Source organism: Thamnophis sirtalis, unplaced genomic scaffold (genome assembly GCF_051295495.1).
Source record: "Thamnophis sirtalis isolate CommonGarterSnake01/CBP01778 unplaced genomic scaffold, rThaSir2_p1.2 scaffold_2, whole genome shotgun sequence".
Taxonomy (NCBI): domain Eukaryota; kingdom Metazoa; phylum Chordata; class Lepidosauria; order Squamata; family Natricidae; genus Thamnophis; species Thamnophis sirtalis.
The window spans coordinates 84,077,994-84,105,006 of record NW_028261382.1 but is presented as its reverse complement, the minus strand read 5'-3'; the positions used below and the strand labels follow the sequence as shown (position 1 = coordinate 84,105,006).

Below are 27,013 nucleotides of genomic sequence, written 5' to 3'. Positions count from 1 at the left end.
AGTGAATGGCAAAAGGAGAAACAAGTACAAATGTATTAATTCATTGCATAACATACTGAATATTGGTGGTTCTACCTATTTCAGAATCAATGGCAGAGTTCATAAATAGTTACGGGTAATAAGGAAGAATATAACGATCTGGATAATTGGAGTGTGTGTGTGTGTGTGTGTGTGTGTGTGTGTGTATGTATGTATGTATGTATGTATGTATGTATGTAATTTCACTTGCCATGATTATTTAAATGGTTTGCTATGGTTTTGTTTTTAAAATTTGTAGCAATTCACTTCCATAATACATATGTGATATCTATGAATAGTCTATGCTTACATTTAGAAGTTCATTTCAATTAAATTAACCAAAAATTAATATTTTAAATAAATAACTTTTAGAAACCCAGACACCCATTACTTGCTTTGCTGATAAAGCATCCCTTGAATCTACATTTATCTAGAAGAAAATCTTCATCAAGAATTGCTTGTAATGTATAGTTCTACCCTGAAGAGTCTGCCAGCTAATTATCTGCCATGCATTATGTATGATGCCTTGGACTAGTTTACATGTTTGAGCAATAATTACTGAGTGACAGAAAAGCATGGAGTGCCAAAATGCATCATCTTGGACAGAGGAATCCAATTTGTAGTGAAATTCTGGTGAGAATTGTTAGTCTGTAGCTATCCAGCCAGCAAGTAAATAATTCAGCAGGATTCATTTATAGAAGAAACTTCTTTACATACAATAATGTGAAACATGATGCATGTATACAATACCCATGCAGCTCTTGCAATGTGGTAGAGAGAAGAAGAAATAGCAAGTACAAGTACAAGAGGTAGAAGCAAGGACTAAAGACAAACAAACTTTTATATACACAGAACAGTTAAACTAAGCCATGCCCAGGCTCTGAGTTGTATGACATGGCTCACAACAAATCCTGTGTCTCAGTCACCAAACAGTTCCCATTGACTTGCTATTCTAGAACTGGCTATTCCAGTTCATAAATTCTTATATACTGACAAGAATTCATAAAACTAATAGGGTCCTCTCAAAGACTTAGATTTATGTTCCATCTAAGCACAAATGGAGCTTCTGAATGAGACAATGCCATAGTGGCATAGTACCTACATTGTTTTATGTCAACTCCCAACAATCAAATAGGGCAGAACTTCTGCCATTTGTTGAAGTTGCATAAAACAATGTGGTGCATTGTAGTACTGGACTCATCCCTTTTAAAATAACCACAGGTGTGGAATTTGTACTCATGCCAGAGTACTCAAGATACCCTCCCTCATCAGTAATCTTAACAGAGTGAGTAGATTCCCACCAAAAAACATGGGGTAATGTAAAAAAATACACTAGTGAAAGATATGGGCAGTCAGAAAAAGCAAGCTGATAAGAGACAGAATCACCAAAGGAAGTTCCACATAGGAGACAGAATGTACCTGTCCACTCAGTATTTAAAGATGAAGCTGCCTTGCAGAAATCTGACCCCCAAGTACATAGGTCCCTTCCCCATAGTAAAGATGATCAACCCAGTCATGGTAGAACTGAAATTGCTCAAAATATTGGGAAAGGTTCATCCATTCCATTTTAGTTTGCTAAAACTAGCCCAGGGTTCTAAGTTAAGGCCCCAGATCTGATTATAGTGGGAAGTGAAAGACACTAATGTGGTTAATCTTAGATACTAGGTACTTTAAAAGAAAGTTACAATACTTGGTGCAATGCAGAGGCTATCCAATTTCAGAAGCGAGGTGGATCAAGGCCTCCAATATTAAGGCAGACAGTTTAATAGGCAGATTCCATGCAAAATACCCTCAGAAGCTAATGCCTCTCCCAGGATAAATACTATCAGAATAAATCATAGTAACATACTTTTTTCTGGGTATTTAAGAGGGGGTCTGCTTGTCAATATTCGAAGTGTACTTTTGCTGTTGCAACCATTGTCACGTCTCAGCTTGCCAACTGAGTGGAGGGCTTCACACATCAAGAAGATGAGCATGAGAGCCAAGAATACTCCAATGGGTGTTTGCCAACGCCAAAGATTTTTTTCTCATAAAAATACAATGAGACTCAATTGGACAACGTGATCTGCACTAATAGGGGAGGGAGAATCCTATACTTTAATTATGTCAGTTTGGCAGGAATTAGCTAGATCTGTTTTTGCCCTCATCAGTGTTGAAATGATGTATGCAATAAAGTTTTGCATTAACAGATTGGATCGTCTCGAATGTGCCTGCTTGAATGTTTGGTTAGGTTTGTCAGTTGGAACCTGTATATTTGAAAATATTGAAGCTGCATCCTATTGAAAACTATCATATATAAACCTAAAAGGAGAACACTACCAAATGCATTTTTTGAAATGGTCTGAGAATTAAATCTAAAAGATGTCTGGAGAGAAATCAACCCACAGAGGAGCCAATACACATTCTTTTCAAACCCCCATAATTCATGGTCTAGGTGTCAACTTGTAAAGTGTTTCCATGACTATTATCAAGTTGACATTGAAGGAAGGAAGAATTCCATGCATACATTTGGCCAGAATCGGATCTCAGCAGGCGTGTGAGACGTGAAAGTTCATAGCCTGCTGCAGTACCTCATTGGTTGATGTGATTTATGATACAGACTATGATACAGATTAGGGGAGACACTGGGTTAAAGTTCTGACGCCATTAAATGGAAATCAGATTTGGCTCCACAGCAGAAGAAAATGCCAAAATATTGCTCCTAATAAATGACTGGATTTCTTTTGAACTTTGTCCTGAGGCTCGTAATTTACATAGGGCATCTTTTGGAAACTTCACACCAGGATTGACATGGACCCAGAAATGGAGAAGGGTGTAGAGGAAGTAGAAATAACACCAAACATGTGGGCGGACCATAACTCATTAACAATCAAATGGAAAGGAGAGGCAAAAAGGAAAAAGGGATGGACCATGAATCGCACAAAACTGGGAAAAAAATCAATACACCCGCAGATGAAACAATAATTAGAAAAGTACTTGAGTGTGCAGATAGACAAAATGACCATAGAACTAAAAGAAAGAGAAGAATCGGATTTCTATAAAATATGGAATACAATTTATAAGTGGCTAGAAAACAGAAGCCAAAACAGAAAATAGGGAATGTAAATATATGGTGATATGAACAATTAATGTTATGATAAGTGTTAGTACTACTGTTATTATATTATTGGAGAAGGTAAAATCAATAGGAAGGCAATGCAGAATGGAGAACTATAAAGGCTAAACATGAATAGCTGATACAGAAGGCTGTATAATTACTTTATATTTTTATGTATCTTTTGTTTTTTCTTGTTGTGCTTTCTTTAATAAAAACTATTTAAGAAAAAGAAGCTGCCTCCTGTTGAAAACTATCATATATAAACCTGGTTGACCACAAGATAAGTAGTCCTGACTTAACCCGCAAATCAGAGGTGGTATTCTCCCAGTTTGCCCCGGTTCAGACGAACTGGTAGCGGCAGCTGTGGGAGGCTCCACCCACCTGCCCAGACTTTATAACGGATGCTCTGTGTATGTGCAGAAGCACCACGCGGGAGCATGATCCCAGTTCCAAACTGATAGCAAAGGTAAGAGAAAACCATTACTGCCCCAAATCTATAGTCTTTCACACAATCTGTTTGTTTAAAATGACAATTCTCTAAAATAATAAAAACCCTCCCCTATCCCTAGCAAAATGAAAATGAAATAACATACATTCAATCCAAAAGATAGTAATGAATATTTATATAAATGGAAGCAGGAAGGTTCCCCCAAAATAGGTTTTGTTAGCAGTCAATGGAAATGTTTCACTTATTGTATACACCTGAGTGGAAATTAATCTAGAAAATAAATGCATTCTTTGATTGTTTATTAAGTGTATATTTCTCTTTTTCCCTCTCTACCCACTACCCCTCTCTCCCCTTTTCTCTTTTTAAACAGAAAACCTCTTCATGAAATAAACCCCCAAAGTAAACTTCTCTCTTGTATATGTGTTTTCTAATGCCCCATTTTTGAAAAATATACCGTACATATACTGTATATTTATTAAAATGTTAACATCAGGCTAATTATAAATGACTCAGTTGAAAGAAGATACAAAACTAATGCATGCAGAATTTTGTTTTTTAACTTCTTCAAAACTGCTTTGCACTACCAAAGAGACATTCTCACTTCAAATTATTTCATGAGATGGTGGTAGATGGTGACTGTGGGTATAGTTTCTTGTTGAAAAAGGGTTGAAATTATTATTACTTGTCTATCAATCTATGGCTTCCTTGGCCACCCATTTCTCCTGTTCAGCAAACATGGGATATGAACTGCAAAGTGTTGGTGAAAAATCTGAAATTCAGCAATCTATCTTGTGCAAGCCTTTTAGTTCAATCAATCCTTCTTAACCAAGTTGGAAGGGACATTGGAGGTCTTGTAGTCCCTGCTCAACAAGAGACCCTATACCATTCCAGACAAATGGCTGTCCAACCTCCACAACTTCTGAATGCAAGCCATTCCATTGATTAATTGTTCTCACTGTCAGAAAATTTCTCCTTATTTCTAGGTTGGATCTCTCCTTGATAAGTTTCAATCCATTACTTCTTATCTTGTCTTCAGGTGCTTTGGGGAATAGATTGACTCCCTCTTCTTTGTGATAGCCCCTTAAATATTGGAAGACTGCTATCATGTCATCTCTAACCCTTCTCTTCATTAGATTATAAATTTCCAGTTCTTGCAACTGTTCTTCATATGTTTTGAATTCCTGTCCCCTAGTCAGAAAACATCTTGAAGATGTTTCTGTTGCCATAGCTGCACCAGAGGAAGAAATAACAGTATCCAACTGAATGTGGTAACACATGGTGCAAATTCTTCAAATGAAATGAAAGTCACTCCCAAATGTAAGAGATATACAACATTTTAACAATATAGTTGTGGTGGTGGGGGAGCCTTGCTTTCCAAACAATGAAATCAATAATAAATGGTGGTTCAGAATTTTGTTTTGTTTAGGAGAAAATGAGTTAAATAGAGTTGCTTTGAACAAACTCATCATTTCATTTCAACCCTATTAAGGCATTTGGCTTTAGTTAATGAAAATTAGAAGAGAGGGGTCAAGAAAAAGTCCGTTTTATTGTTTATTGTTACTCTGAAAAAATGTTTTTTGTGTAGGTCCTTGTGCAGTTTCTGCACAGTTTGAGGGGGGGGGGAAGCATCGAGCTTCTAAAATTTGCAGAGATCCAAACAAGAAATAGATAGAAAGAAAATTACTGTACTGATTGCCTTCTTGCATTGTTCATTTTCTGTTCATTGATTGATTAGCACATTGATTGATTCAATTTATTTGGCCATCCATTTTGAACAATACAAAGGGCATGCTTTGTTGTTAGTTGTGAAGTCATGTCTGACCCATCATGACCCCATGAACAATGTTCCTCCAGGTCTTCTTGTCCTCTACCATCTTCTGGAATCCATTTAAGCTCACACCTCCATCAAGCCATCTGTCATCCCCTTCTTCTTTTGCCCTCAACCTTTCCCAGTATTAGGCTCTTGTCCAGTGACTCCTTTCTTCTCATTAGGTGGCCAAAGTATTTGAATTTTCTTCAGGATCTGAAGGATCTGGCCTTCTAAAGAGCAGTCAGGGTTGATCTCCTCTAGAACTGACCGATTTGATCGCTTTGCAATCAAAAGGGAGTCGCAGGAGTCTTCTCCACACCATAGTTTAAAGGCCTCAATTCTTTGGCGCTCAGCCTTTCTTATGGTCCAACCTTCACAGCCATAGTCTGGGAAAACCATAGCCTTGACTATACACACTTTTGTTGTCATGGTGATGTTTCTGCTTTTTAGTATGCTGTCTATATTTGCCATAGTTTTCATCCCCAGAAGCAAGCGTCTTTTAATTTCTTGGCTGCAGTCCCCATCTGCGGTGATCTTGAAGCCCAGGAAAATAAAATCTATCACTACCTCTATTTCTGCCCTTCTTCTTGAGAGGGTCAGATGCCATGATCTTAGTTTTCTTAATGTTGAGTTTCAAGCCAACTTTTGTACTCTCCTTCACCCGCCTCAAGAGGCTCTTTCATTCCTCTTCACTTTCTGTCATTAGAGTGGTATCATCTGCATATCTGAGGTTGTTGATATTTCTCATGGCAATCTTAATTCCAACTGTTGATTTCCCATGATGTGCTCTGCATATAAGTTAAATAGGCAGGGTGACAGTATACAGCCTTGCTGGACTCCTTTCCCAATTTTGAACCATTCTCACTGTTGCTTCTTGACCCGCATACAGATTTCTCAAAAGACAAATAAGCCTGGTACTCCCATCTCTTTAAGAACTTGCATAATTTGTTGTGATCCACACAATCAAAGGCTTTAGTATAGTCAATGAAGCAGAAGTAGATGTTTTTCTGGCACTCCCTAGCATTCTCCATGATCCTGCGTATGTTGGCAATTTGATCTCTAGTTTCTCTGCCTCTTCGAAACCCTGCCTGTACTTCTGGTAGTTCTTGATCCACATACTGCTGGAGCCTAGCTTGTAGGATTTTGAGCATAACTTTATTAACATGGGAAATGAGTGCAATCGTGCCGTAGTTTGAACATTCTTTGGCATTGCCCTTCGTTGGAATTGGAATATAGACTGACCTTTTCCAATCCTGTGGCCATTGTTGAGTTTTCCAAATTTGCTGGCAAACTGAGTGTAGCACGTTTACTGCATCGTCTTCTAAGATTTTGAATAGCTCAGCTGGAATACTGTCACCTTCACTAGCTTTGTTCTTGCTCAGATTTTCTAAGGCCCATTTGACTTCACATTCTAGGATGTCTGAGTGAAAGTCATAAAATCAATGAAAAACCAAATTATGATCATAATACAAAAAGAAAATTAAATATGTACAGCAGCTGAGAAAAATTATAATCAATAGTTGGAAAACTTGGAAAAGGGCACATCATAGATTTGGGACCCTAAGCCCAGGCAGATAAGCAGGTCTTCAAGTCTTTACAAAAAGCCATCAGTATCATGGTCATCCTAATCTTTGGAGAAAGAATGTTCCAAAGGATAGGAGCTATGCAGTGGTGGGATTCAGCCAGTTCACACCTATTCGGGAGAACCGTTTCTTAACTTTCTAAGAGGTTCAGATAACCGGTTCTGGAAGAAATCTTCTTTTGGTTTTTTTCTGCTTTACAAGGCTAATCCTGTAAGGAAGGCAGGAAGGAAACATTCTGGTGTTGTTTCTAGCTTAATCTTTATTTCCCTGCTTACAGAAACTGCCTCTCCGGTTAACCCTTATTACATTGTAACAGCTAAGGCAAAGTGCCCATCGACCTGAGTGATGTTGAGTTGGCCATGCCCACATGGTCACATGACCACTAAACCCTGCTTACCCATCTGGTCATTAGGACAGAGAACCGGTTGTTAAATTATTTAAATCCCACCACTGGAGCTATGACAGAAAAGACATGCCTCCAGTTCCCACCAGCCGGTATTCCTTGGCTGATGAGACCCAGAGCATGACTATCCTATCAGGTAAAAAAACAGGGGTTGAACATTGCCCCTCAAGTAACCCAGTCCCAATGCATGGATGAGCAATTTTTAAGAGCTTTGGACCACTTTTGAGAGTGTTGGAGAACATTATGTTGATAGCATAATGTAAGAAAAGATTGAAATGAGGAGATGGAGTTTTGGGGAAGGCAACAAATCATCAAACTTGTGTTATCCAAGACTAAGATTGCCATGTCATGGTAGAATGACCTTTCCCAATTAAAACAGCAATGTCTCTCCAGGAGCAGAGGGAAATTTGCACATATTGTTCATGTCTCAGCTATTTTTGGAGCTTCACTTGGTAGCTCAGCAACCTGTCAGTTTGTCTAACGGATTGCAAGTTCTTTGTTTATCCTCTCCTCATCTCTACAGCATGATTGGATCCTTAAGAGGGTCAGCCAAACTGCTGTGGTTGATTTTAGTTCCTTTAAGTTCCCGGGGGAATTAAACTATTTATTCAGAAGATTAGCGGTGTGTTTTATAAATAAAACTTGCTGCTTGCTTTTGAACTGAGTGGGCATTAAATTTAAAGCCATATGAATTATCATGGATGCAAAATCAAAGTTAATCATTAAGATAATTGAGAAAAAACCAGTTGTGGTAAATAGACTTATATATAATCCTCCCTGGCTTAGAACTCACGTTTCTCACGTGGCAGACATTCTCCATGGGGGAGACAAGAGAAACTGAGCAGAGAAGTAGATTTCCATGTTTACCAGTTGCAGAAGGGAATAGGAGGAAAAAGAAAGATTGCAAGAACCGGGTGTAATTGATCATCTCTGGGAGAGAATGAACAATGAATTGGAGATGATATGTAACCCAGCACAGCTTGTGTGAAACTTTATTACAAATGAGATAATTTAATCAATTATGCTTCCTAATGCATTAAACCCAAATGTTTCATTTTGGGCTTCTGTGCTTCTTAATTTATCTTCAGGTACTTTTATAAAACTTAATTATGCTTAATAAAAACTTCATTACCATAAAAGAATGTTTTCAGATAGATGTCTTTAATGGTGTCAGGAAGCACAATTAAATGCAGACAGGGTTCAGGCATAATATCAGATGATTGTTGATAGCTTTGGGCTTATGCATTCCTTTTCCCCTTCATGCAGTCTTCTCTCTTCTCTTAATCTGCGGCAACCTGGTGAACTTTGTTTTGTGCCTAATTTGACAAAGCAATTAGAAACAGGAGTCAGGAGTCAGAGCCGAGGTGGCACAGTGGTTAAATGCAGCACTGCAGGCTACTTCAGCTGACTGCAGTTCTGCAGTTCGGCTGTTCAAATCTCAGCGGCTCGGGGTTGACTCAGCCTTCCATCCTTCCGAGGTGGGTAAAATGAGGACCCGGATTGTTGGGGGCAATATGCTGACTCTGTAAACCGCTTAGAGAGGGCTGAAAGCCCTATGAAGCGGTATATAAGTCTAACTGCTATTGCTATTGCTATTGCTATTATTATTCTGCTTTAAAGGACAAGTGGCATGGTGGCCTAGTGGTGAAGATGGTCACCTCCCACTCAGAGAGTTGAGAGTTCAATCCTAGATAGCAACAAATGTTTCTCTCTCAGGGCAGACTGTGAACTCCATGTTGGTATCCAGCCAGTAAATGTTCAGCTTCATTCAGTAGTCTGAACTCTACCCTGAATTAAGGGATCACAGAGTTGTAAAAAACAAAACAAAAAATGATTTAAAGGGCAAATGCATAGAATACTATTTTGGAATTGGATAAACCACAAGGATCAATTATGGATACAAATCTAAAACTTATCCAGTTGGATTAGTGTTCCTCAGCCTTGACAACTAGAAGAAGTGTGGATTCAATTCCCAAAATGGGAATTCTGGGAGTTGAAGTCCAGACATCTTCATATTGCCAAGGTTGAGAAACACTGGGTTGGATGAATGGAAAAATATAAAAAGGATGATTCCTAGTGATAAGGTATCTACGTTGGATGCAGAGAATCCCAGTTTTAATGTCATTACCTGCAATCATAAGAATTCCACCATTAATTTAGATATACTGAGGATTGAAGACATCTCCATAGTTATCTATGTTCCTGTCAAATGATGGTAGCAACAAAGGATCTTTGGGATATGATGTTTAGAGCAATAGCACTTATATACCGCTTCACAGTGTTTTAAAGCCCTCTCTAAGTGGAGTCAGCATATTTCCCCCAACAATCTGGCTCATCATTTTACTGTCCTTGGAAGGATGTAAGGCTGAGTCATCACTTGAGCCAGTGAGACTCAAAATGCCAAACTGCAGGCAGCTGGCAGGCAGCAGAAGTAGCCTGCAGTACTGCATTCTAACCACTGTGCCACCAGATTCTAGAGCACATGAAACTAGTAGTAATGTAAGAGTTTTTACAAAATGTCATGTGGGGTTCATTTTGATTTTCAAAGTAGAATCTAGGGTTCTCCAGTGATTTATTTGGAAATAGTAAATTGAGATGGGGGAAAAAAAATTCTCAGTGAACATAGCTAATTAGCATATGAGATAGCTCAATGTTGCTAATTATTGAGGGATAACACAGATAAACATGTTCAGATCCAGCAATGTCTCAGGGCATTTAAAAATTGTCAGCCTTGATTGCATGACTTAAACCTCACCCCTTTATTATGTACATTACGCATAAACTGTAAAAATCATGTGGGGCTTTAATTATGACTACTGTCTTGAATTTCTATACCTCCCACACACCTCAACCCCAGTGGTATTCTTGTTTTGATCTTGATTTGAATTCCAGATAGTCAGGGATTTGACCTGGCTACCAGAACTGACCAAAAATAAGTAATCAATAACCCCAAGTTTTGCAGATAAATATCACTAAGCAAATTACTGTCTTAGATAGGACATGGAGCAAATGTAAATTTCACTAACTTCATATTCTCCTTTGCTGCTCTCATTTTCTTACCAAAAAAGACACATAAAACAGTGGTAATACTACTATATACATAACTATGAGCAACTCTACACTATTTATTTACATGAACCAAATCCTTTTGAACATTCTTTGTGTGTGTGTGTGTGTGTGTGTGTGTGTGTGTGTACGTATGTGTGCTTTCTGCTGCTTGATTTGAAGATATGAAAAGGAGAGAGAAATCTGTTTGTGGACTCTCCATTTTTCTTGAGGTGGCATTATTTTCAGAATCCATTGTCACAAGCTGTTGCTGTGACATTGCCTAATTGGGCCCACTGACAAAGATTAATGCCTGTTTTCTATGGAGAGAATTGGAATGGAAGAATAACAGTCAAGAAACAGTCAAAGAAACATAATGCATCATTTTGCATGGTGTTTTGTTTTTTTGATATCTTAATGCATTCCTATTTGGGGCAGATTTTCCTGCCTCAAGGGATGGTGGGGTGGGCAGATAAAGCTGTCATTTTGTATTTATGTGTACTCTATTTACTATTTTATGTTTCAATTAATGTCGCATATTCTAATTTCTCTATTGCTCCTCACAATCTTGATGCCTATTGAAGAATTTGCATACTCTTGAAAGTCCAAGACCACTAATTTAAGTGGATTGCTGACTGGATGATAGAGAGACAGACAGACATATATAGAAAAAGACTTTTCACTCAGGTCCCAGCAATATATTTCTCTACCAAAATGAATTTGAGAGCACAAAGTACAGATAAGTGACAAATAATAAGCCTGTGGTTTTAAACCAGAAAAATAAAGCCACTGTTCCTCAAAGCTTTTCAACTGGAAAGGGAGCTTTGTGAATAATCTGTCTTGTTTTCCTTTCTACCCACCTTCTATCACACAGGATGTGTTGGAGTTTGACAAGTTGCCGTGGCCAACTCACTGCAGCCAATTCACTATGGGACAACTTGCCATAAGAAAATTCAACAAATGCAAAAGTTAAATTAATTTCAAGCAATAATAATAAAATAAGAAAGTCAATCATGAAATATAATTTCTATGAAAATGTGGTCTTCAATAAAAAAAGTAACTAAATGAAACTAACGCAGCATTGAATTGTCCTGTGGTGAGTTGTTATCCCATGGTGAGTTGGCAGCAGCTAGCTGGCCACAATGATTTGGCCATGGCGAATTATCCTAGACCAAGGCCCTTCGGAACATGCTTCTTAAGCAAGCACCTTGGGAGATTCATTTGAAGAGACCAAGGACAAAGAGGAGGCAGAAACATACCTGCTCATTCTTTAAACACAGAGATACACTTTTTAAATAAATTAGCATCTTTTGGTTTCCTTCCCCCAAGTAATTAGCTGGATATTTGCAAAATCAGACCCAAAAGTCAAAAGGGGTTTCACTTACATTAGAAGAAGATTGAAGTGACCACTTGTGTCTGATCCAGCATCTTAAAGCATTATCAAGTTTCCTTCTTGGAACCCTCACATCATTGCGTTCTATTTTGGAAGTTTAAATTGAATTTCTTCACTGAATTGCAATGCAGTTAAATTGTCCTGCTAATGCTAGGATTCTCTAAGTGCATCATAGTCCATATGGATTGGACATATTTTCCAGAGGGCATTATATCATTGGGAAGGAGGAAAATGGACATGATACAGATTTAATGTCTATAGTCATTAAATCATCCAAGTTCTGGTTGTCCCAAGGTGCTTTTTTCAAGACAACTGGACTTTCTTGAAGATGTTTCACTTCTCATCCAAGAAGCTTCTCCAGTCCTGATAGAAGTTTCTTGGTTGAGAAGTGAAACATCTTCAAGGAAAAACAAAGTTCAGATGCCTTTTGAAAAAGAGCACCTTTGGGACATACATATTTCATGTTTCTCCTTTTCCAGAATCCTATAGGAAATAATTATCCATTTTTATTCTAACTTCCTCCAACTTTTTACAGGAAGATCAGGAAAAGGAACTCCACTAATTTAATAGTGCAGGTAGGCTGATCATGGGGTAGTGATTCCTCTTTGGAAATAATTATTCATATTCTCATAATTTCTGCATATTTAAGCTGAATGTTGGCTTTGAATTGACACGAGCAATCAGGACAGCCTGCACTCATTTAGGCTATTTCTTCTCTTGCAGACATTGAGAATGCAACAGATATAGCCCTGTACTCAGGCCTTGGGGCTGCCGTCATCGCCGTTGCGGTCATTGTTATTGGGGTGACTCTCTACAGGAGGAGCCAAAGTGAATATGGTGTGGATGTGATTGACTCCTCAGCTCTGACAGGAGGCTTCCAGACATTTAATTTTAAAACTGTCCGGCAAGGTTGGTAAAAATTGGATGATGGCTTTTTGAGGAAGGATCCAATCAGTGGAATTAAGTGACCAAGTTTTAAGCTTCCTTGGACTTTTCATGTATGTATGTGGTATGGAATTGACTTCCTGCTCATCCCCCTTCTGATCATGTCAACAAAATGGGAAGCATAGATATCTTGAACACAAGTAAATTCTTCCTAAGTTCTTCCCTGCTTCCTCCTTTAGACAGCTGGCAAGTTGTCAGCTTTCTATATAGGTATAGCATACTAATCATGTTTCTAGATGTCTTGACAATCTTTCTTACCAAATGAAGGTGAAAAAATGCATCCTTTCTGAACCAGACAATGGCATGGAATTGATTCACCCCTTCCAGTCCACACATCCATTGAGAACCATGGTGGAATGTAAGCCAGGAAGTTTAGATTACATAGTTCTAATACAAGCATAACTGAATAGCAGTGGGACATTATGGTGAATGTTCGGAACAGTCTGCACCAGTGAGCACAGCCAGTGGGAGTAGACTGTTGTCCAACGTATGCAAAAGACATCTATGTGTCAAACTCAAGCTGTGTGTTTATAGAAATTACACTTAGACTTATATACCACTTCTTCATGCTTTACAGCCCTCTCTATGCAGTTTATAGAATAAGCATATTGCCTCCAACAATCTGGGTCCTCATTTTACTGATCTTGGAAGGATGGAAGGCTGAGTCAACCTTAAGCCATTCAGGACTGAACTGCTGGCAGTTGGCAAAATTAGTTTGCAATGCTGCATTCTAATCACTGCGCCCCCATCACTCTTGTATTTATTATTCTTATTATTTAAGTATAGCAGCAAATTTAAAAATGAGGTTTTGTAAGCATATTTCAATGCAATAAATTGATTGTGTTTAACTTCCAGATTGAGGCAGCAATAAAGAATACTATAGTAACATCTGATTGATTCTGTGTTAAAATGTTACAATCAAGTATACGTAGTTTTCAAAAGATATCTTCACTGAACAATTGAATTGATTAAGAATTCCTAGTCCATTTGTTCATTGTTTATTAAATCCCAGAGAAATGTTTGTATGTTGAGTTATGAGGGGGGTGGGGAGTCACTCAGCTGTCTTTGTGTCCTACTTCATATAAGTTATATAGTGCATCCCATTGTTCAAGTATCATTATTAGAGATTGGCATTTTTATCTCAGCTCTAGTACGTCTCTACTTGAAAAAGGTGATCCATTCATGGAGAATAAAAGACATCAGAATTGCTATAAGTATATAAAGCCCAATTTGTCAAGCTTAGTTCTTGCTTAAATGTACCATCAAACACTCAGGAAATCTAAATTGCACATTGTGATATTTTTCCTAAAGACTCTTTTCTTGAAAACTTTATGGAAAAAGTTAGTTTTTCTTTTTCTTTTCTTTTTAAAAACATTCTAATTTCTGAAACCTCTAGTGCTAGAAATGTGAAGACAACTATGGTTGTTTACTTACATCTCTTTAAGAAAGAAAGGAGATAAGAATTCTTTCCATAGAATAATAGACAATAGAGGTTCAAAGACATCCTGAAAACCATCTGCCCACAGCAGTAATCCTCTATCAGGGTATCACTAAGAGTTGACAATCCAGTATTTAAACATTTCCAACAAAAGAGAGATCCCCAACTCCCAAGATGTTGGATCATATTGGATTTTTTAAAATTTGATATCCAACTAGAATCTAATTTCATATATTATTTTTTGGCCTGTCTACTACAACTCTACAGGGAAGACCTTAAGGATCTTCTGAACAGCTATCAGTCCCAAGCCCTCTATTCCCCATAAATTTCCCCCATCCCTTCATCATCTATATTATTATAATGAATATATTAAATTATCTGGGTGAGAGACTCATTTTAATTTCCATGGTGATTGAGGGGAGGGAGTACTGAGCGTTTAACGAGGCAGCTATGTAATGACTAAATCTACTGAATATTTCATCTATACAGTGATTCACGTACCCATTGTCACACACATATGAGAAACAACCATTCTGTAGAGAACTGTAGGAAAAGAAGAGGCAGAGCCTAGAGGCAGTCAAGGGAAGACTCAGCCTAGAATCATTACATGTCCATAAAGGCTCCATGTCCAATCCCCCTTTAATTTAATTCCATTAACTCTTATCTAGCACCAATTTAGTGTTGCCCGTTAGTTGTCCAGATTCTTGTGTATAGGCTTGGACAATAAATCTATTGAACTGGAATTTACATGTGATCCTGATTCTTCATATCTGACAAGAACTATCCTATAGAAGATGAAGCAATATGGTTCAAAATTGTTTCAGAAAGAAAGACCAAAAACAATGTGTTTACATTACAAATCAGACATCAAGAAGAGTGTCCTAATGATACAAGCCATTCCACAATGGAAGAGGAAGTGATGAACCTTCCTTTGTTGGAGATGTTTAAACAGAAGCTGATGACCATCAGTTAAGGATGTTGTAGTAGTGGATTCCTGTAGTGGGCGGGGGATTGGATTTCATGATTTTTACAGTGCCTTTCACTCTATTCAGGGTAAGAACCTGAGGAAAATCAGCCCTCTTAGAAATCTATTTGCTCAATAGTCACTGAGCCAGAGTTCCCATAATGAGATTTCTAGCTATTTCTCCCAGCATGTATTATTAAAACACCCACACATCAAGAGAGAGAGAGAAAAAAATCAAGAGTAAACTAAAAAGAAAAAGAAGAAAACATCTACTTTTATAGGAATTCAAATTACATGGTAACAGCACATTGTGGATGGAAAGCTACAAAATAAAATCTATGCATATGCCCTTATATACTTAGACATATAACAATAAGGCATATGTTTTTGTGTGTGTCCTTATACATGCTGAGAAAACCACTGAAGCACAAAAACATTTGGGCAAGGATGTCAAGCTGTTCAGAAAACATTAATAAAATAACTTCAATATTTCAACATATGTAGAAAAAGGACTGAACTGTACCCAGATAGGTTCAGAAATTGGTTTCTTGGAAGAGGTATTTAAAAAAAAATCAGGGAGACTATTTAGAGACTATTGTACCCCTGGAAAGGATTAAAGATCTGATCCCACCCACTCACCTACTGTACTGTTTTCTCCTTATTCTACCCATTAATTTGGATGCCTTTCTCTTCTGGTATCTACAGTGGAATAATAAAAAGTCTGTGAATTACTTACTGATCAACAGTAAGCAGCAATATCTCTATTCGAACATTGGGCAGATACGGTTCCACCACAAATGCGTGAATGACAAAAGCGCGCCTGACTAAACCGCGGTGACAAAACCGCGCCAACGAATGAGCACTGAAGTGCGCCGACAACAGCGCGCCGACAGAAGCGCGCTGTAACCCTAACCCTAAACCAAACCCTAAACCAAACCCTAAACCTAACCCTAACCCTAAACCTAACCCTAAACCTAACCCTAAACCTTACCTTAACTTAAATCGTGCTTCTGTCGGCGCGCTGTTGTCGGCGCACTGTTGTCGGCGCGCTTTTGACATCGTGGTTTTAGCGCTGCGGTTTTGTCGGCACACTTTTGACGTTCGTGCATTTGTCGGGTCATGGGCAGATACAGCTTCTTAATGCCCCTGATTTGTCTCCCAGATGTCCCCAAATTTGGAAACTCAAAAGAGCCCAGAAATTCTAAAATTCAAATAAACAATAAAGTTCTCTCCATAACAAGAGAAGAGTGATAAGAAAGATCTCTCTTTTCCTCAGTTCCACAAGTCTCAGCATAGCCAGGAAAATTGAGCAACACAGATTACTTAGTTTGCAGTAAAGAGAGTGAAGCATTTTTATTGGCTCATTTAAAATCAAAGCTGAAGAAAAGCAGCCAGACCATTGTGTTAATTTTGTCTGTTTATACTATGTCTACTTTAAACAAGCATTATGAACAGATATCAACAGCTTGTTCTGCTCTGAATGAAATATGAAGTCAAAAGAGACAGATACTTTGCTGGCAACACTGCAAGTCTTTGTTTCCATTGTGGGAAATGTATTTAGCTGAGGGTTGAATTGTTGATTTTGCTGTCTTCTGTTCTTACTTCTCTCCCTGAACATGTTTCATCACCACTCTGAGTAATACATCAGGGCATGGAGGAATGGGGTTTGCTGGCTGTTTACATGTGGTAGATTGTCCTATTAGCCTTGATTATTTTTTTCCCCTTGGTTGCTTTTTGGATGGGATGTGGTTTCATCTTTATTCTTCTTTATCTGGACCTGGTTCCTGCTTATCTGGGGGTTAGGGGTGGATTTCAAATTTTTTTTTACTACCAGTTTTGTGGCTAGGGGGGGGGCATGTGACTGAGTGGGCATGGCCAACATGACCTCACCCATGTCCACTCATTCACATGCCCCCCACCTACCCACACTCACAGAACCCTGAAAATTTGTGTTTTGCCAGCTGCGAGGCTAGCAAAGAAGCCTCGCTTTCCCCACTGTCCGTGGCACTCAGAGGAAGGAGGCAGGGATGCTGGCCCAGGGTTCAACTTTGCAACTTTAATAAGATTTGTATGCCGCTCACTCCCTAGGGACTCTGGGCGGCTCACAACAAAAGTAAAAGCATAAAAATTAAAAATACAATTATTTAAAATAAGATATCATCCATTCAATCAAGTGGGGCTGGATTTAATCAACAGCCTCAGGCCTGCCGGAACAGCCAGGTCTTGGTTGCTTTACGGAAGGCCGGGAGAGTGGTAAGGGTCCGGATCTCTGCAGGTAGCTCGTTCCATAAGGCCGGCACAGCTACAGAGAAGGCCCTCCCTCGGGGAGCCACCAGCTGGCATTGTCCGGTCGACGGCACCCGGAGGAGGCCCAACCTCCGGGTCGTTGGGAGGTGAATGGCAGGAGGCGGTCTCTCGGGTAACCAGGTCCAATACCATGTAGGGCTTTAAAAGTAATGACTAGCACCTTGAAGCGGGTCTGGAGACCAATGGGGAGCCAGTGCAGCTCGCGGAGGATAGGTGTAACATGGGTGTATCTAGGAACACCCATTATCGCTTGCGCGGCTGCATTCTGGACCAACTGCAGTCTTCGAACACTCTTCAGGGGCAACCCCATCCCTTACTGCTTACCTCTGCTCGCCCAGTTTCCCACCCAGCTGCCCAGCTAAGCAGGTGGGTCCCCAGCTGTAGCCAGTGGGGAGAGGGCAGTAATGGAAGCAATCCCCAGGCTGGCATCCTTGCCTCCTTCCTCTGAGCGCCGCTTGGGGGATGGCCAGCCTCTCCTGCCACTGCACCCTTCCCTCGCCTTCCACGTGGAGCCTCTGCCAGCAGCTTCACTTCCCTTACTGCTTGCCATCACCCATCCGCTCACTCGCCGCATTCCCAGGAAGGGCTTCGGGAGGCTTAGCTGAGCCATCCAAGAGCTGCATGTAGGCTTCCCTGCTGGGAAACCTGACCCGCTGCTCCCACAAGAGGCAGGCTTTTGGGGAGCCTTGTCTCGCCCAGCTCCCTTCTGAAGTTAGGAAATGGCACTTCACCCCCGGGATGCTGCAGAGGCCCAGGCTGGGTTGCTTTGTGCAGGATTGGCAGCAGGAAGACCCCCAGCACCCTTTCCTTCAAATGGGGTCCCTTCAAGTGAGGCCAAAGTGGCCACAAGACAGGCGGGGGAGCCTCAGATCACCTCCCACCCCAGGGATCTGTGCGTCCCATTGCAGGTGCCCTGGGTGGCCTCTCCACCACCTCCCCACGCCTCCAGTTCCACGCAACCTCCCCGCCACCTCACCAACCTGGGCCGAGTGTGGCTTCATGGGTGAATGCAAGCCTCTCCCACAGCTGCGCCCTTCCCTCGCCATCCATGCAGAGCCTCTGCTGCCAGGTTGCCTCCCATTTTGCTTTGCTTTCCCCACCGCTGTGGTTCTTGAAGGAAGACAAAGGGATGTTGGCCCAGGGCTCACTTCCCTTACCACTTGCCACTGCTGCCCCTGCCAAATGGAGTATTGGAGGCCAGGCTGGTCCAGGCTGCTCACTTGCCGCTTTCCCGGCTGGCTGCCCAGCTGCCCTGGGCTGCAGCCGGTGGGGACGGGGTGCAAAACATGGGAGGCTCCTCACAATTTGTCTGCTTGGCTGGGCTGCAGCTAAGCCTGCTGCCCTCTCCTCCCGCCAGGCTGCAATGGCGAGGGCTTCGGGAGACACTGGCCAGTGAGGGAGTCTAAGCTAGCACAAATGCTGCTTATCTGTGTGTAGGCAGGAGGAGGCAGTTGTGTGGATGCATGTTGCCAAGGCGAGGCAGAGTTAACTTCTGAGCAAGACAGTTCAGGGGCATGGCCAGCCTGCCGTCACTACCGGTTCGGTGTCCCATGCCCAATTACCACTACTGGTTCTCTCGAACTGGGAGCGACCCACCTCTGTTGTTAGTTAACAGAGGCATAATGAGAAAGGTATATTTAAGTCTGTTTGCCTCTTTCTTTCACCTTTGGTTGTTTCTCTTCTTGAATAGTGTGTAGATCATGGGTCATCAACCTGGTTCCTAGTGCTCACTAGTGGGCGTTTCAGGATTCCAGGTGGGCGGTAGGGACTTCGGAGGTTAAAACCTCCTTTTGAGCGAATGGGCAGTTGCAAAATAGGAGAAGCAAACACGTGGGAAGGGGAAGGGGGGGGATAGCAGGGAAAGGCAGAAGCCGAACAGAGCAGTTGCAAAATAGAAGAAAAGTTATAGGCAGGAGAGAATTGTTGGCTAATAATAATAAGTGGGCTAACTAGCTCAGCCTTACTTTTGTACGTTGCCCTAAGGAAGGTTAAAAAAAAGGAGATAAAAAGGAAAAGATTAAAAAAGGGTAGAAAAATAGAGAAAAAGGGATAAAATAAAGGAGGAGAGTAAGCAGTGTTTAGTCTGGCTCATAAAGTTAAAAACATTATAAACATGCATAAAGTAGAAATAAAAAGATAAATGTACGTACATTTCTTTTTTTAAAAAAAACACCGTCCTTTCTAAAAAATATTCCGCACTTGCGCAAAAACTGGTGGGCAGTAAGGAAAATTTTTCCATCAAGAAAGATCCATTAGTGGGCGGTAGGTGGAAAAAGGTTGACTACCACTGGTGTAGATGAAGCTTAACTCACTACGCCTATAAATGGATAATTCATTCAGAGTCACACCTCTAGGACTTTTCTTGCATTTTTGAATCACAATAATAGAGGTAACTAAGGGTTAAACTACTGGTTCTAGCTGTTTTCTGAACTTGGTTGTTTTGCTGAAGATGCTAGGTAACACCATCAGTCTACCTGTAGGCCCCATAGGTAGACTAGACCAAGAAATAATCTCCAAGGCAAATCAAAAAATGCTTTTATACACATTGGCTGTAATAACACAATTTTGCACATCTGATTATGTTGTGACGTCTTCTTCTTTTACTCTAGGTGAATTAAGGATGTGTCTGTCTGAGTCACTTCTGAAGATTATCTCAACATTCTGGACTTAGACAAAATGTTTAACCTCTTGTTTACAGAGTTTGTGTACCTCCCTCAAGGTCATCTTCCTTAATCTCTATAGCATGGGAGACTTCATCTGCTGGTAGTTTATTCATAGTAGCTTGCTCTGCCAGTAAACCCTACACTCTCGTGCACTATTGATGTTATCTGTCCTGGTCATGAAACATTTGCAGGAAAATATCCAAGCTCAGTGAATTTATTTAGATCTAAGGTATCTACACTTTCCCACCTGAAACTGGGGTTGACTCAGGCATAAAATTTCCTCCTAGTGATTAGTTTCCTGTTTGGAAAAACATTTACTTGTAAATTATTACAAAAATTTCCCATTTGAAATCTAATGTAATGTTGGCTTGAGGTTTGCCGTCTTAATTTAGAACTAAGTATGCAGACAATGCTTAGGAGTTTACATAGCAATGGTAACTGATTGCTTGATCAATTTCCTTCTATCAGGTAACTCCTTGCTTTTGAACTCATCCATGCAGCCTGACCTGACTGTCAGTAGAACCTACAGTGGACCCATATGCCTTCAAGATCCCATTGACAAGGAGCTGATGACAGAATCCTCCCTCTTCAACCCTTTGTCTGATATCAAAGTCAAAGTTCAGAGTTCATTTATGGTGTCCTTGGGTGTGACAGAACATTCGGGGTATCACAGGAAAACTCATTCTGGGACATTTCCACATGACAACAACAAAACCTTCAATCCTGTGCATGTGAAGAACAAAACGGCCTACATCCAGAATCTCTCATCCCTTTCAAAGCAAAATGAGATGAGAGCTACCAGTGTATTTGGTCATCTGGGAGGACGTTTAGGAATTCCCAACACAGGTGGGTTTCTGCCAAATCTGCAAATATTTGGAAATGCAGGCATAATTGGATTCTCCCCCTTGTGTTTTTTTTAAAAATATGCAATAGTAATAAATTCTTCTATCAGTTTTCTCTGTGATGTGTGAACTTTTGCATGTAGAGAAGTAATTGTGACTAGCTGACAATTCGGTAAAGCTGTTTTAATCCTGCCACTGCAGCTGTGATGTGTTTTTTTTTTACTTCCTAAAAAGAAGCATAATATTTTTCCTGCCTCTTTGATAGGGAGTAAAATAATTTCTTAAAAAGTGTTGGACCTGCCACAACTTAAACCTCTAAATAAAAATGATCCTTGGCTCCATTGGTTGAGAAAGGTATAGTTTATTAGAGTCAAATGTATTGCAAAGTCAGAATTGAAAATTGTGCACCAAAAACCCTACATTTTACCTTTCCCTCCCTTAACTGTCTCTCATTGCCCATCCCAGTATAACCAATCAAGTTCAGGCAAGATATATTCATAATGGTCAGTCTAAGTGCAGTTTGGTATTCATCCCCCTCCTTCTTCCAACTGGGTGACCTTGAGGTAGCATCTTGGGGAGGTACAGCACTTACTTTCATTTCCTCAAACATTCATCCCTTCCATTCCCCTCCCCACAGTTCATGGCCTATGGAACGATCTCCCCGTTGAGATCCGGACCCTCACTACCCTTCCGGCCTTCCGCAAAGCGACCAAGACCTAGCTGTTCCGGCAGGCCTGGGGCTGTTGATTTTGTCCAGCCCCATCCTAAGTTGTGAATGTTGTTGAATTTTTAACTGTTGTTTCTTTATTTTTTTTTATATCCTCCTTTCCTTTCTTATTTGTAAGCCGCCCTGAGTCTTCCGAGAGTGGGCGGCATACAAGTTAAATAAATAAATAGATAGATAGATAGATAGAGACCGCCTCCTGCCAATTACCTCCCTGCGAACTATAAGATCACATAGATTGGGCCTCCTCCAAATACCATCCGCCAGTCAGTGCCGACTGGCAACTACACGGAGGAGGGCCTTTTCAGTAGCAGCTCCGACCCTTTGGAACGATCTCCCCGTGGAGATTCGTACCCTCACCACCGTCCAGACCTTCCGCACAGCCCTCAAGACCTGGCTATCCCGTCAGGCCTGGGGATAAGATCACAATCTGTCCCCACCCGAATGAAGAATGAATGTTGAGTACTATTTTAACTCTTATGTATTGTTTTATGTTTATTGTTTATACCCCCCCTCCCTATTTTATGTAAGCCGCCCTGAGTCCCCGCGGGGAAAAGGGCGGCCTATAAATATTAATAAAATATCTAAAATATCTAAATATCTAAATAAATAAATAAATGGCAGTCTGTCACTGTATAGCAGTGAAGCACAAGCAAACATGGCAGCTGACAAAAAGCTTGTAGAAAGGGGGGGTGAGAAGAGTGCTCCTTAGCTTGGAGGTGGTTGAGTGGTCTCTGTTTTTTGAGTTTCTTCCAGTTCTTTGAATGAATGGTCATACGACCAATCAACCCTTTATAGTCACCTGGGAAGGTACTCTATTCCATGACTATTATGGGGCACATAATTATGCAAAGATGGAAGAAACTGCAAGATGAAGAGAATCTCTGTACCCAGGCAAATGAGTACAGAAATTAAGTTTAAACAGTATCTTCAAGACAGATCTCCGTAGCCATCACCCAAGGAAGGCAGTATCTCCTACAGTGTGAGACTTCTCAAAGATTTTACATTTCAAATCACTGCTACTTAATTTACTCCCCATCTTTTCCTGCCCATAATTTCATGAATGCAGTGAATTAAAGGTGAATGGACAATTTGGCACATCAATACCTCAACGATTAACAGAATACTTTTTATATGGTAAATAAGCTTGTTATCTAACATTCACTCAGTTCAATGGATGAGCTCATTCCGTTTGCCATTCTGAAGAAGAAGGATTGAGGTAATACACTCTCTCCACCCCCAGGCTATTTATCATCACCCCGCTGAATCTGATGGAACTTTTCTTTTTTGCATTCCAACTGTGGCAAACCATAAGCTTCTATGAAGCGTCTCTTGCAAAAGACATTATGAAAATAGCTATTCCTCTCTTGTTTGGTATACTCAAATTCTTAAGATTTTCCCCCTTTAAATAAGCTGCTGTTCTTTCTTACCTTATTCTTGTGATGTGTGTTGTATGTTCTTTGGAAAGTGTCTTTTAAAAAAACTTTATTGTAATGAAGTGATCACACCAACTGTCCTTTTGGTTCCCCAGGCATTCTGCAGTCTTCATGACTTCCTTGCTTCCTAATATGACAAAGGCCCACAAAAAGAATCCTATTATAATGGGGATTCAGGGTAGCAGTAGACCCGTGATGGTGAACCTATGGCACGTGTGCCACAGGTGGCACACCGAGCCATTTGTCAGGGCACGTGAGGCATTGCCCTGTCAGCTGGCCAACTTCGGCCTTCTTTTGAGGCCGTTTTTCACCCTCTGGAGGCTGAAGCCTCCAGAGCACAAAAAACTGTCCCTACGGACAAACTGGAAATTCAGGAATAGACTTCCGGTTTGCTCGTAGGACCATTTTTGCCCTCTGGAGCCTTCATACAAACCAGAAATTGCTTCCGGTTTTTACCTTCCAGAGCCTTCAGGGAAGCCTCTTGAACCCCCCTGCGCTCCCCCCGCTTTTGGCACAGCAGTCAAAAAAGGTTCACCATCACTGCACTAGACCACTGAATGCTGCAGGAAGGGAGCTGTAGTAATCTATACAAAAAACCAGGGGTTTGATAGCACCTTTTTCAAATGTGTTAATTGGAGGAGATGCTACTAAACTCATTCTGGTTCAGGCCACTGGAGAGAGACCATACCATTGAATCATTGAAAATACCATCACCTTTAATTTCAATGAAGTTGACATTGACTTTATGGATTCTGCCTCATTCCACATGGACATAGTGCTGTAGAATAACAGTCCAAGAATAATAATAGGAAAACAGGTCTAATAATCATGAAAGGGGTCAAACCTTTGCACAAATGGCTATTATCAAAAATAATAATAGTAACACAAATATTGATGACAGTTCCTAAGTGAACTGTATTCTGAACAACTCCATTTTTTAAGGTTCTTGTGAAGGTTAGGAGCCATGGAGCCATGTGGATTTCAAGCTGAAAGCTGTTGATGCCTATGAAACAAGATTGTCTTGTGTTCAAAGGAAGGTTCTTCTCTGAAGCAAATTCCCCAAGCAATTTCTTTTCTGTCAGATTGAATGAAATTACCAAGGAAAACATGCCAAAAGAAATGTTTGATGAAATGTCAGATCATGGTGCTCTTCTTTGCCCAGATAAAATGATATATGTAAAAGAGGTAGAGGAGGACTGAGAAGATTTACTGGCCACATCCCTTATCATATTTCTACCATTTTTCAAGTATTACAAAGGCAGTAGCAGGGATCAGGACCCATGGGATTTCAAAGTCTGTGTCATAAAATTTCTGGATCACATAGGGAGCTTATAGCCTATAGCTAGGCCCTCCTTCTGTCTATCTATGGGAGGCAAATGCCCAAATATGTACAGCTTGTGAAGATTTCTGGCTGCTATTTTATATTGTGAAATAACATTAATTTTAAAATAGGCTGTTCTTTTGTTGTATGAAGTTTCTTTCTTTCTTTCTTTAAGCTACCAGGGTAGCAGATGTTTCTCTTTCTTTCCTCATCAAAGCTAACTATTGGAATAACATGTCAAAAATGGGAAACCTATATCAGCAATTATATGAGATACTTGCCCTGTGCTATGAAATGAAACTCTTCCCCACCCCCCTGTTGATGGCACAGGCTTTTTTTTTTAATTGAAAATTTTGAAAAAAAACTTTTATAAATATTTACCTCCCTCCCCTCCCCCCCAAACCCCACCTCCCCAACCTCCCTCCCCAGCTTCCCAGAACCAATACAGGGTATAAATCTTTAACAAAGATATTCTAAGATAAACTTTAAAAAATGGTTAGTATCATCTTTCATTGAGCTTTAACTCCTCTTTGCTAGGCTAACTCTAAACAGATTATATCATTCCTGGTTCTTTCAGTCATAAACTATCTGGAATTTCTTAGTCCCATACTTATTTTGAGTATAGTCAATCCATCTTCTCTACTCCAGTTTATATCTCTCATTTGAATGGTCCTTGAGATATGCTGATATTTTAGCCATCTCTGCTAGGTTTGTTACTTTTAATGTCCATTCTTGAATAGTAGGCAAATCTTCCTTCTTCCAGTATTGCGCCACCAAAAGTCTTGCTGCAGTTATTAAATGCAAAATCAAGTTAGTCTCTATAACTGTACAATCAGTAATTATACCTAACAAAAATAACTTTATCCTTTTTTTAAGAACATTTTGCATAATCCACCATATTTTTATCCAAAATGCTTTAACTTTTGATCACATTTTCATTATTATTATTATTTGTTTTGCTTGGGTATATCCCTGTGAGTTAAAAAAGACCATTCAAAATTGCTGCTCAGTTGTGCTGCTGGCAATTCTTCAGTAATCCTTTATGCCTGTTACTTACTGACAAGGGTCCCTTGCCCTGTAATGCAACGTTTTACTCTGGAATTTATTCTAGCTACAAAAATTATAGCTTGGAGAACGTCCTGATTTCCTTCTAAAAGAGAGGTGGGCCTTTATAGATTCTGTGGCTTATACATTGATCCAGATTCTTGAAGGCTACACATATAGCTTTAAAGGGATGAAGACCAACCAAGATTTCCTTTAAGATTCCAAATTGTAAGATTTAATTGAATAAAAGTGTATGAGTTTGTTTGCCTCTCTCTTTCTGTGTATCTGTAAGGCAAATAAATAACAGAACTTCCTAATTATGAGCAGTAGCTTAAATGTGATATAGGGTAATTTATATTGTATCAAAATAGCACAGTCAGTTCTGCCAAAATGTGTTTTGAAAGGTGGTGCATATTGATTGCCCAAACATTAATATGAATGCATTAGCAACAGGACATGACAATATCTGAAGAGCTGTCCCAAAGAAGAAAATGATCTCTTCTTGTTTTAGAGGGAATGACATGGACATGGATTTAAGTTGCAGAAAAGCAGATTCCATTTGAATGTTTGGAGATGTTTCTGAATAGGAAGAGCTATTTTATGCAGGATCAGTGATCTCAAGAGCACTAAGCTCCAGGATGTATTCATGCACAGACAGGTCAACATTTGTTGGCATTATCAAATTGGATTTCGCACTGTACAAGGACTTGGGCTTTTGGTTCTCAATAATCCCTCTGAACAGAACTGTTAGATTCAAGGAGCTCTAATAGGTAAAGGTTCTCTGAAGCATTTTATTGTGGATTCTGTGCTGTGCTGTAATGTTTTACTGCTGGACAGAGCATCCTGTGAAAAGATCTCCTCTTTTGTGAGCCATGCTATTCAACTCATCCAAGGGACAAACATTGTTTATTCCCCAGGAGAATCACTGCAGAAGAGGGGGATAAAAGATGTGAAGAGAAGGCAATACACTGAGCAGGGTTTAATTGCCAATGCACATTTGTTGCCTTGTGCATCTTAATAAGCATAGCCACATTATCAGTATGGGTCAAGATGTCATTCTTGTTTAAGTGAATAAATTAGTAGGCTTGGTACCAAAATTCATTTAATTGCTGGTAAGAACTGCTGCATGATAAAAAGCTGTTGAGTTCACTGAATTATCTATGATACTTGGAAATCTAAAACGATATGGGTAAGAGAGAATTCAATTCTTTTCCCCCTTCCTTCTCTCTAACATTGTATAGGGTTGTTGGGGGCCACCACCCTCCCAAACAGGTGGAATGTAACTCCAAGTCATTTGCCTTCTTTTAAAACTTTTACATCTTTTTATATCTTTTATCTGGAACCTATGGCACTGAACACTTTGTTAGCAATTTCCGTGCCCTCTGAGAACCTCCTAATTAATTTCATTTGCTGTTGTTGCAGAATTCTGCTGAGAGTTTCTTGCCAATTTTGAGGGAAGAAATACATGAAAACTCATATGTACATTGTGAAAAAGGCTCAGTGCAATTTAAAATGCAAAAGGAAGAGGGAAA

The 27,013-nt window shown here is 40.0% G+C and overlaps 1 protein-coding gene across 2 annotated transcripts in view; it reads left to right on the top strand.

Moving 5' to 3' along the window:
* UNC5D (unc-5 netrin receptor D) overlaps window positions 1–27,013 on the top strand; it is a 377,196-nt gene that overhangs the window by 302,406 nt on the left and 47,777 nt on the right. For both annotated transcript variants that reach the window (XR_015695566.1, XM_087706239.1), the window contains exons 8-9: window positions 12,521–12,706; window positions 20,583–20,960. Coding sequence is in view for 1 of the 2 variants with exons in the window: in XM_087706239.1 (XP_087562365.1) it covers window positions 12,521–12,706; window positions 20,583–20,960 (564 nt within the window). In the remaining variant the exon portion in view is untranslated. The remainder of the gene's footprint in view (window positions 1–12,520; window positions 12,707–20,582; window positions 20,961–27,013) is intronic.